General features: G+C 53.4%; 1 protein-coding gene across 1 annotated transcript; it reads right to left on the bottom strand.

The window, feature by feature from the left end:
- Positions 1-1833: 1833 nt before the first annotated feature.
- Positions 1834-9767, bottom strand: KRT71 (keratin 71; the record flags this gene model as incomplete). Its single annotated transcript, XM_080939592.1, has 9 exons — positions 1834-2045; positions 2653-2687; positions 3391-3611; positions 4734-4859; positions 5062-5226; positions 5524-5619; positions 6019-6079; positions 7027-7241; positions 9324-9767. The coding sequence occupies 9 exons, from the start codon at positions 9765-9767 to the stop codon at positions 1834-1836; spliced, it is 1575 nt and encodes a 524-aa protein (XP_080795718.1).
- Positions 9768-11534: the final 1767 nt, after the last annotated feature.

Below are 11534 nucleotides of genomic sequence, written 5' to 3'. Positions count from 1 at the left end.
CATTCCATCCGGGCTGTCATCCAGCCACACACTCCCACGCTGGGACCTTGTCACGGGGCTCACGTGGGACTCCCAGTTGTGTCCTGCTTAGTGTCGAGGGCTCTGAAGAACAAACTCGGAATCCAGGATAAATCTGCTCACCTAGGAAGTACCTGTGAGCCCTGAGGCATAAAGGGACAGTGGGGGATTCTTCACTCCTTCTCCAGATCCAAGTGGTAAGTTAGCAATGCTCAAAGAAGCTCTTTCTCCACTCTGTCTGAGACGAGTTCGAGGCTCTTGACTAGAAACATCTTTTACTATCTCATTTTATTTCTTAATATTGTAAAGGCATGTAAAGGACCTTTGCTGGGGAAATGGCAGAGTGTGTCTCACACACACACACACACACACACACACACACACACCTTGCCAGCCAAGGAATCTGGTTTGAAGCCTTGCCCAAAGCCATAGTCTCTACTCTGAGCATTGCAGCAGCTGCCCCACCCACACAGCTCTTCTTCTGAGCCCTTCCCTCCCACCTGCCACCCCCTTCTCCATCCCAGCCTCACACCCTTAGTCTTCGGTATAACCAACCCCCTGCCCGGTCCCAAACAGCACCACTGGTGTGGTTATCTTGAAAACAAATGCTCTCCGCCAAGTTCACAGTTCTCTGGCTTTCCATGGCTCACAAACACCTGACTCCTCCTCTACCTCTGTCCCTTTTCTAGCCAGACAGTTGGTCTGTCTCCTCCCTGCTCCCCCCCTCCACACATGGCAGGACTAGCCATCATGACATTAGTCCCTTCAGCCAACAAGAGTGTATTCTAGTAGGTGCCAACCACCCAGCCTGACTGCCACATACACCACTCCATTCTAGCCTCAGCATTCAGAAACTTGCTGCCTGCAGCGGTGACCCAGGATGCGGGAGCCTCTCCAGCTCCACTCTCCCAGAAAGCTTACTTAGTACAGTGAAGAGTAGGACAGCTGCAGATACCAGCCTGCCTGCCAAGAAGGACCCCAGAATGGGGTCAAAACACAGTTCAGAGACCTGTTGACAGCCAGAAAGAAACTCACGGCATAGTCACCCTTTCTGTCTCTGCCCTGGACTCCTCCTTCCAGCCTGTTCTCTGCATTTTCCCACCCGCAGCCCCAGTGAGGCCCCTCCTTTGTCAAGCCTGCTGATACTTTGTTCACTTCAGCTCTACATTGATTACATTGTTTCCCACTCCACCCACAGTGGCAGAACAGAGCAGCCTGCTCCCAATTTCACCATATTTGTGCTAGCATATGCATGTTCACATGAGCATTTGACCAAAGACTCGGAGACTAAGCCATTAGATTGTGCTGTTTATTGAGAATGCAACAGGGAGGGCTTTAAAGAATACAAGAGAAGCCAAGGCTGTCCCCTTTTCTCTGGTTCTGGGTTCAAGAAAGTGAATACAGAGTCCTTTTACTCTGAGTGGTTCTGCTCAAAATGAGAACTGTGCCGGGGTGGGATGGGCTGGCCACTCTGAATTGGTTTTCTGTTACTCGTCTTCTTGGGAAGATCCTGTCATAGGCAGGAGCTGGGACAAAGGTTTAGCTGATGAGGAAGCTGGGATGGAGAACTGAGAAGCCAGGTAGTGTGGTGAGAACAGAGGCAAAGGCTGGTGGAAGCGACAGGCTAGATCTGAGTTGAAGCTGAGGAATCCCTGGTGTCTAACACAAGAGCACCACGTGGTAGCCCAGCGCTATCCAGGCTCAGAACACTTGGAGGGAGAAGGAGCTTGGCTGAGGACACATCCAGGGGCCCAGGGAATAGGAGGGGAGACAATAGGCACAGAGGGTGAGGGATCAAGGCCAGAGGGAGCCCTCTCACCGGCCACCTTTCTTGGAGGGGGTGCTCAGACTGGAGCCTTTTGTTAGGGTATCCTTATAGTCGCTGGCATTGCCTCTGCTCCTGTTCTCCCCACCACGGACACTGCACACTCCAGAGATGCAGCTAGTGCTATTGGCCACGTAGCCACCGCTGACGGTGCTGGGCCGGAAGCCATAGCCTCCACTGCCACTGGTGCTGCTGATAATGGCTGCCGGGAGAGAAAGGGGGGAGGGGTGGGCTCAGATTCACTCAGGCAGAGCTAGGGTGGGGGGGTCTCCTATCCTCACAATAGTCAGGGCGCCATGAGAACCTGATCATAATCATTTTTTCACCCTGGAGAGAAGGTTCCCCATGCCCTTGGCTTACTCGATCTATATATACCCACTGTGGCTGTCTTGCCCATTGATACTCAAGCCCGCCCCTCTACAAGGTACCATGTGACCACCACTGCCCCTCCTCTTAGTGTCTCTGCTAAATCTCCTGCCTCTAACCTCTTTCTCCTGCTGGCTCCCCACAAATGGCAATTCAAGAACACAGATTGAATCTGGCCAGTTTGAAACGCCCCTTCCGGGGTTCCTTCACCCCTGCCTAAATCCCCAACCCAGATCTGGCTGGAACTTACAAACTCAGCCTGACACAAACCCCCAGGCACATCATTTTCTTATAATTCTCCCTTCGGTCCCCTGTCTCCTGTGGCAGAGGCTATCCCTCACTACCCTTTCCTTAGATCCCCTTATCTACGCCCACAGCGTGTGACTAAGGCCCTGCCCAGTATTCAGTGCCTCTGACTCAGGTCCAGGCCCACGGGTACTTACAGATGCTGACAGGGGAGGAGTATTCTCCGGACATCCTGTTAGGGAGAAAAGTAAAATCAGAAAGAGCTTCCCGCAGCATCTTCCAAGCCCCTGCCGCCATCGGCCTGTGCTTCTGGACCCAGTGAGCACCAGTGGACACTCCAGGGTGGCTTAACTCAGGCACAGCCTGAGGAGCTTTGGAGGTCACCCCTTCACACCGGGAAGCAAGCAGGCAGCACGCTAGACCAAATAATAGTCTTTTAAGAGGTGCATGCGCCTTCTCCTCCCCAGTACACAAGGAGCAGCTGGATAGCCTAACACACCTAGAGTGTACCTGGGCTGGTAAGAAAGAAGGCACAAGGAAGCCTAATGGAGGAATGGGGTTCAGAAGAAAAGGGAAGCAGGAAGCACCCAGACACTCTGGCAGGTTGTAATGGCTGAATGTAATGGCTGATTCGTGTAGCTCACCACAGCACAGCACCCAGAATAAGGTGAGCATTCATAGGGCTGCTACTCTATTGAGATGGTTTTATGTAAACCTCAAACTCACTCTGTGGTCAGGGGCGACCCCAAACCTCCCGTTCTCCCTGACCACCTCACAGAAGCTGGGGCATCTGGAGAGCACACCATGTCCAGTTGTACACGATTCTGATGATTAAACCCAGGGCTTCAAGATGCTAAGCAGGCAGGCGGCCTACGAGCTGAGCTGCATCTCCAGCCCAGCTGATACTTCTAATTGCCCAAGCACACTCTGCACACCTGCACTCCTCGCTCTCCAGCAGCTTCCTGTAGGTGGCGATCTCCATGTCCAGGGCCAACTTTAGGCTCATGAGCTCCTGGTATTCACGCAGCATCCGGGCCAGCTCCTCCTTGGCCTGGTGCAGGGCGCCCTCCAGTTCATCCAGCTTGGCCCGGGCATCCTTAAGAGCACTGTCTCCTCGTTGTTCAGCATCAGCGATGGCCGTCTCAAGGTTAGAAGCCTAAAAAGCAAAGAAGTTAGAAAACAGAAGCAGGCATGGACATTATCTGCAGCCACACCCCCCACATTCAGTAAGATCCAGTAGCAAATGCCCACTTCATTGGATGCATGCCCTGGCTGGAAGGGGCTGGCAAGCCCTGCTGGATCTCAGCTAAGTACCTATTCTAAGACTTCTGTGGTGAAGTGAAAACATGCCCCCCACTGCCTGGAGATTACAACCACCTCTGTGCCAGACTGATCACCAAGCCTGGCAATCACATACAGTGAATGAATGGCTGTCTAGCTTTGAGTTGCTCGGGGCCCCAGAGGAGCGATATTATGAGACAATGTGCTAGCATCTAGCAATGAGACACAATGGCAGCTCCAGCCCAGAAACATGGGTCACCAGAAGAGTCTCCAAAAGGACAATTATTTGCCAGGTGCTCACTGTGCGCCCAGCACCTTACTAGGTGCATGTGTCCCATGCCTCATCTCACTTGCTCCTTGGCTGTCCTCTCAGTCCATCTGCCTCTGTCCCCACTGCTAACAGAAGGCTGTGCTTGTACCTCACTGGAGACTCCCCAAGCCCACTTCCCTCTTCCATATCAATGGTATTTATTGAGCTAGTGTTATGTGTAGGCACAGCTTGCTGAGGGAGGCACAAAGCAGCCGGTGCCCTGACTCCTTTCTGTCCAAAGGCTGTGGGGGACAGGCAGCTGGGGGGGGTGCTGAAAGCTGTGAACAGGTCAGGGGGCACAGCCTGTGCCTGCAGGAGCACAGCCTAGGGGGAGGAGGAGGAGGAGAGGGAGGAGGAAGGGGAGGAGTGGGGGATGAGGAGGAGGAAGGAGAGGAAGAAGCAGGAGGAGGAGCAGCAGCAGCAACAGGAGGAGAAGGAGGAAAAGGAGGAAGAAGAGGCCCAGCCCAGCCTGTAAGCCAGGAAAGGCTTCCTGAGAGAGAAAAGAATATTCAGGGAGAGGCTTAGAGTGAGTGGAGAAGGAAGTGGCCCAGAGACGTTCAAGTGCTGAGGCAGTGACCTCACTGGTATCTTCTGTTGCTGGAGACCTCTGGGAAACTAAGGCCCTCAGTGAACTCGCACGCACTCCACTGGGCTCACTGCCCCTGGCCACGGGCCAGAGTCCCTCACCTGCTTCTTTGCATTCTCAATCTCTGAGCGGAGTCTCTGGATGAACCGGGTCAGCTCGGTGATTTCATTTTTGGTGTTTTTGAGGTCATCTCCATGGCGGCCGGCTGCCAGCTGCAGCTCCTGGAACTGAAAAGGCCAAAGCACAGAGATGGGTAAGTGTGGTGGCAGTACTTCTGTGAGGTCCCTGTGTCCCTGGGTGAAGGGTCATGGCACCAGGGCACAGGAAACTCTGACTTTAGCACTGACTCTTCTCTAAACACATCAGGTTTGTCCTTCACATCATGGCGTCTGCCCACCTGACGCCCCCAGCCCAGGTTCAGCTTTTCACCTTGGTCTGGTACAGGGCCTCGGCCTCAGCCTTGCTCTTCAGGGCGATCTCCTCATACTGGGCGCGAACCTCATCAATGATGCTGTCCAGATCCAGGTTCCTATTGTTGTCCATGGACAGGATGACGGACATGTCGCTGATATGGGACTGGATCTGAGCCATCTCCTACAGGGACCAAGGACAGGGGACTACATTAGCCTGGCCACCATCGAAGTCTAGTGATGCCATATAGTGCCTGAAACACGGGACTGTGAGCGTCATGTGCAAAGAGAATACCTTGCTGGGCCCTAGGCAGATAGAGACGGGCTCACGGGAGGAACATGAGGTGCTTGGCCAATTCAGAGGCTTCATTGATGGCTGGAGCCTCTGTCACTCTAGAGGCCCTAAACTAGCGTTTTAGCCACTGGCCACCCTGAAGAATAGAGTGCAAACACCCTACAAATGGGATGCCAAGAGACTTACGGCCTCAAACAGACACTTGAAGAATTTGATGTCCTGGTCCATGGTGTCCACCTTGGCCTGCAGTTCCACCTTGTTGGCATAAGCTGCATCCACATCCTGAAAGCACACCCGGCAATCCACGGTCACCTCGGTTGCCATGCAGTAGGTGACACCCAGCTCAGCCTAGCTGCCTGGCTGGAGATATTATCGTCTCGGAAGATAGTGGGGGCAGTTGAAGGCACAGCCCCCATCTCCCATCATGAGAACCTCCTCCATGATTAGGAATATTACTGCCCCTCAGAAAGGGTGTCACAGCCAGCCTGCTGTGAAAGTCACCCAGGCAACATCTGAGCCGAGTTCCATGGCTGCAGGGAGCCCCTCATGCTGGCTCTTCCCTGTCATCCTTCCTTCCTGCCTGTCCTTTCTTCTCCTGGACACCGTGGTTTCATCCCATTCCACTTGGGGACTGACGGCAAAGCACATGGTAGCCTCTCTGGCCGGATACCTTCCCCTCACCTTCTTCAGGAGCACAAACTCATTCTCAGCAGCTGTCCGCCGGTTGATCTCCTCCTCATACCTGTGGGAAAGCCAAGATCATAGCTTACATCCTTCACCCAGGGGAGACCCTGAATACATAGAAAAATGCCAGGCCATGGGGCACAGAGAACTGAAGGGCTAGCCAATCAAAGAAGGCTTCCTGGAGGAGAGGATGATAGCCAAGTTTGGAAGAAGATCCATCTTGGAAAATGAGGAGGAAGTGCTCAGGGTAAAGGGCCTTTGGGAACTCTAAGGGGATGCAGGAAGCAAGCTGCCTCTCACAAAGTGGGAGCAGGTTACCAGGTGTCCCAGTGCCACTTCTCAACACAGAAGCTCGGAGCATGTGAAAGGCTTAACCATTGTTGGCCTCAAGTCAGAGTTCTGACACTGCCTAGCTACTTGGAAGTTAGAGCCTGGTGTCAGTCTAGAGACTTTGGATCAGGGAGCTCATTAGAGTCACCAGAGAGGAAGGGCCCTCAGCTGAGGAAATGCCTCCATGAGATCCAGCTGCAGGGCATTTTCTCAACTAGTGATCAATGCTGGAGGCCCAGCCTGTTGTTGGTGGTGCCATCCCTGAACTGCTGGTCCTGGGTTCTATAAGAATTAGGCTGAGCAAGCCAGGAGAAGCAAGCCAGTAACCAGCATCCCTCCATGGCCTCTGCATCGGGTCCTGCCTCCAGGTTCCTGCCCTGCTTGAGTTCCTGTCCTGCTTGAGTTCCTGTCCTGGCTTCCTTCAGTGATGAACAGTGATGTGGAAGCATAAGCCGAATAAAACCTTCTCTCCCCCAACTTTCTTTTTGAACATGGTGTTTTGCCACAACAAAAGAAACCCTGACTAAGACAGCATTCTGGGTATTTGATGTGGTGACTCATTTGGTATGGCCTAGAACATATGAACTCTCCACCTCAGAAACCTTGAAACCGAATTTTTAAGCCCTTCGAAGAGACAGGGCACACTGTCCTGTGGCAGGGTCCCTCCTCACTCACTTCTTCTTGTAGTCCTCCACCACATCACGCACGTTCCTTAGCTCGGAGTCCAGCCTCACTCTGTCCCCGGACAGCGCCTCCAGCTGCTTCCTCATGTTGCTGATGTAGCCCTCGAGGATGGGCTCCAGGTTGTTCTTGCAGTTGTTCAGGTCCAGCTGCTGCAGCAGCTCCCACTTGGTCTCCAGCACCTGGTTCTGCTGCTCCAGGAAGCGCACCTGGAATCCAAATCCAGCAGAAGTTGAGCCCCACTGAGCTCCTGATCTCAGCATGCAAAGCCGCTGCACTCAGTACTCCGAATGCACCTTTTCCTTTGCCCCTCTACAGCTGTAAGAGGCTAGCACGTCGTTAGGCATGATCCATGAGGAAGAAACTGAGGCCTGAAGAATTTTGGCTTCTTTCCGGGGTCCAGAAGTTTATTCGAGGGCAGAGCTCAGAACTAAACCCAGACAAATGTCCCCTCACTGGGGGCATCCAGTCCACCAGAGCCTTCTGTGGCCAAGGCAGAGTAAGGAGGAGAATGCCTGACAGTCAAACAGGGCTAGGCTGCATACCTCCATCTGCAAAGGCCACCGAGAGACATGTCAGACACTATGACACGCCAGAGCACAGGAAGGTTAGGGCCAAGAGCTTCTGGGAAGTTGAGGTTCCCACACCGGCTCCCTCATCTCCGCCCACTGATGCTGTCTTCAGAGTGGCTCTCAAAACCACTCTCTCTGGTGCAAGTACAAAACATGAAACCAGATGGACAGACAGACAAAGCCTGATCCTCACCAAACCAGGGGACTTACCAGAGATCATTAGCATATACCAGCTATGATGTTCTCAAAATTTGACTTCCTTTTAGCATCCATGAGCACAGGTACATTTGTGCAAGGCTGTGTTGACAGGATGTGGGAATGCTGCCTGGAATTCTACACTGACTGTACTGATGTCTCTAACAGATCATCCAGCACTTGGCTTGGTTTGACCAGTCCATACTTCTTCCTGAGCTGAGCATTAACCACACCCAGAAGAACACAGTACCCAGCATGCCTCTAGACAAGAGTAGGTCACCAATAGGAGTGGACATCTCTTCTCTGTCTGAGGTTATGAGGACACAGTGCTCCTGGAAGAACCAAAACTCCTTGAGAGCTGACCAAACTCCAGATCCCCTTCTACCTCCCCAAGAGGCAGGACACTCCCATCCAAATCCAGACCCAAATCCTCAGAGGACCTTTATCGTCTTGATGTGGCTAGCCCATAGGACAAGAAGCTGTAGACCCAGCCTTGGCCCCTGAGACTGAGCAGAGAGTGAGGTTTCCACACAGGAAGACTAGAGCTGAGGCAGGGTCTGCTCTTATGGCCACAAGGCCCAAGGCTGTGAGGCTTGAGTGTAACAGAACCACCCTAACCCTCTTATCTCTGCCCCTAGCCCTGGAGGTAGGAGGCTGAGGATGAACTCTCACTGTGCCTGTCCTGCAAATGGCTGTAGCTGTGCCTCTGTGGTGGTTCTGCTGACCCAGAAGCTGAGGGAAGCTGTCTTTCATATGACATGGCAGACATCCTGACTAAGATAGAGGATCCCTTGAGGTTTTGTACAGATCTGAGGTCCCTTTGCTTCCCAGAACCCTTTCCCAAAAACAACAGATACCATTTGGGGAGGACCAGGCTTTGTTCCAAGATCTTCACATGAGATTTCGTTTCTAAACTGACAGAAACCCCAGAGGAAGGTCAAGATCTCTACACCAGAGAAGGACATGGGACCCAGACAAAATGAATAATGATCTCCCAAAGTCTGCCAACTCTAACTACAGAGTACCTCTACCCCTATCTTACAAGAGAGCCTTTGGCCACTAAACAAACCCCCCCAGTGGAGACATCCTTTAGCCTAAAGGCCCTGGGTGACCACACACCCGTTCGTAAGTCAGCAGTCAGGTGACTAGGGAACAAGATCACCCTGAGAGGAAGACAGGCTCTTTGGATACTGAGGATGATTCTCTCCCTGGCCTTCACACAGCTAGTGTGACCACAGACTTAACAATGGTACCAATCCAGGTCTCCATAGCAGGGCCCGTATTTCTTTCCCAGGGTTCCCCTGTGAGTATCCCCGAAAGCCTCTACTAGCAGAAACTACCCCCGCAGGTGTTCTCTCTCCAGACCTCAGAGGATCTTTTACAAGATATTAAGGTCACAGAATGTACTGGCCTCGTGTAGAGCAACCGTACCAACCTCAGTGCCTTTGAGGGACTGAAGACAACCTACTCCAAGCAGATGAAGAGAAGCGCTGTTCCCAGGTCCCCTTGTCCTAGCAGACCCACCTTGTCGATGAAGGAGGCGAACTTGTTGTTCAGAGCCTTGATCTGCTCCCGCTCCTGGGCGCGCACCTTCTGGATCTCCGGGTCCAGCTCTACATTGAGTGGGGCCAGAAGGCTCTCATTGACTGTGACCTGGTGGATGCCACCGGGCGGGCACACAGTGGGGCACACGGGTCCCAGAGCCACACTGCCAAAGATACTTCCGGCAAAGCCACTGGCTCGGTTCCGGCCAAATCCAAAACCTCCGTTCTTTCCGCTGCTACCAGTCATGTTGAGAGCGATGCTCCTGGCTCCCCCCAGGCTGTAGAGACTCCGACTGCCAAAGCTCCCGCTGAGCCCTTTGCCCCCAGCCCGGAAGGAGGAAGCGCTTCCCCCGGACAGCACAGCTGAGCAGCCACTGAAGCCCCTGTTGCCGGCTCCGGACTTGCAGGTGAATTGGCGACTCATGTTGTTGGTGGAGATGGAGTACAGGTGCAGGAGGAAGGCAGATCCCAGGAAGGTTGTGCTGGCTACAGTGAGGGCCAGCAGGTGCCTTTATATATGCTTGGCATTGGGCTAGCAGATGGGCAGTGGAGAGCTTAATTCGTGGGTTTGGCTTGCCTGGGAGCAAGAAGTCATTTTCTCTGTGCTGAGCCAGAGATCGGCCCTCCCCACCTCTGAAACAACATGAAACTGTTAAATTGCTGGGCTTGCAAAAACTTTGCTCTGGTAATTTGGGTCTTATCTAATTAACCCGCTGTTATAAGGTAATTTGCCCCCGGCCACAGCCTCCCCAGGGGAATGTCACCAGCACTCCACCGGCACTCAGATTTATCTCTGCGGCTGGCTTTCTCACGGGGGTTCAGAAGGCAGAGATGGCAAAGACATTTTGGACAGAGCAGGCCACTAAGTATATGCCCAAGGACCCTACCACAGCCACAACCACTGGCCTAGAAAGGGGAAGCCCCATCAGGCCGACTTTCTCCCTAGGCCTCCTGTAGATATAAACCATGGAGAGGAAGGGCTCTCTCTGATGGGGGACCAAGGTGACGGGTGCCATATCTTAGCACAGAACCTGAGCAGCCCAGGACATAACAGCTGTGGGCACATGACAACCATGTGCTTGTCACGCTTTCTGGAGAGCTAGATGTCCCCAGCGCGCCTTTCAAACCCCACGGTAAAGTTGGTAAGGGGCTGAAGGAAGGGACGAGCCTCCGGCCCTTGGGGAAAATGAAAAGGTGAGAATATGGAGTTTAGTGGAGATTTCCTTGGGCAGAGAATTCAGAGGACCGCCATGGTCTGGGGAGTTCAAAGGCGTCCATAGGAGCTCCATTTCATCACGCTTCTCTCCTGCCGTGTTCATCTGCATGTTCAGTAAGGGCAGGAATCAGTTGTCATCCGCGGTCCCTAGCTCCAGCTACGAGCACCCAGGCCTGAGAACTGAGAAGCCCAGTCTGACTAGGGCCATTCCTAGGCATGGACTTCACACCGCTAAGGTCAGAAAGCCCTTGACGGGAAGCAACGGCACACCACACCAGTTTTGTCATTGTTGTTGTTTTCTGTTGCTGTTGTTTGCTTGTGTGTTCATTTGGTGTGTGTTCCCTGTCTTCAGTCCCCTCTATCCCGGGTCAGTGGCTCCTGTGATGGGCCCCCGTCCCTCCATTGACCATTCTGTTCAGCCCATGGCTGCCTCATCTCTTTCAGTGGCCTTCCTCAAAGGTCCCTGGCAAGGCCCCACAGTGAGGTGTGGCTCTCGGCTGAATAGGAGTCTAAAGGGAGAAAAATCTGGACTCGGACTGAGCTAGGGCTCTATCGGGATCCAGTGGGCATGGAATCCACGCTCTCCTCCCCTGTGTTCCTTTCCATTCCCTCCTGCCATCTTGTCTTTATCACTGACATCAAAACATCACAGCTGGCTTCCCTTCCTCCACCCTCTTTCCCCCCCCCCACTGCATCCATCCTCCATCCCCATCCCTCATCTTTTATTCTCTCCTACTCTACCCAGCCTTCCTCACAGATACTCCTGGACCACCATAGCTGGGTCTGGGCTCTCTCTGTCCTGGGTGTGCTCTTGGGTACATGGTGACATCTTCCTCACTGCTCCTGACTTCCACACCATGCACCATCCTAGCTTCCTTTGTGAGGATAACAGAGCTTCTCCAGACCAGAGACACCTAGCATGGTCTCCCCCCACCCCGCTCCCCCACTTTCTCCCCCCCCCCCGCTCCCCCACCC

This window comes from Micromys minutus, assembly GCF_963924665.1.
Source record: "Micromys minutus genome assembly, chromosome: 27".
Taxonomy (NCBI): Eukaryota; Metazoa; Chordata; class Mammalia; order Rodentia; family Muridae; genus Micromys; species Micromys minutus.
The sequence above is the reverse complement of the archived record's forward strand: the minus strand, read 5'-3'. Positions and strand labels throughout refer to the sequence as shown.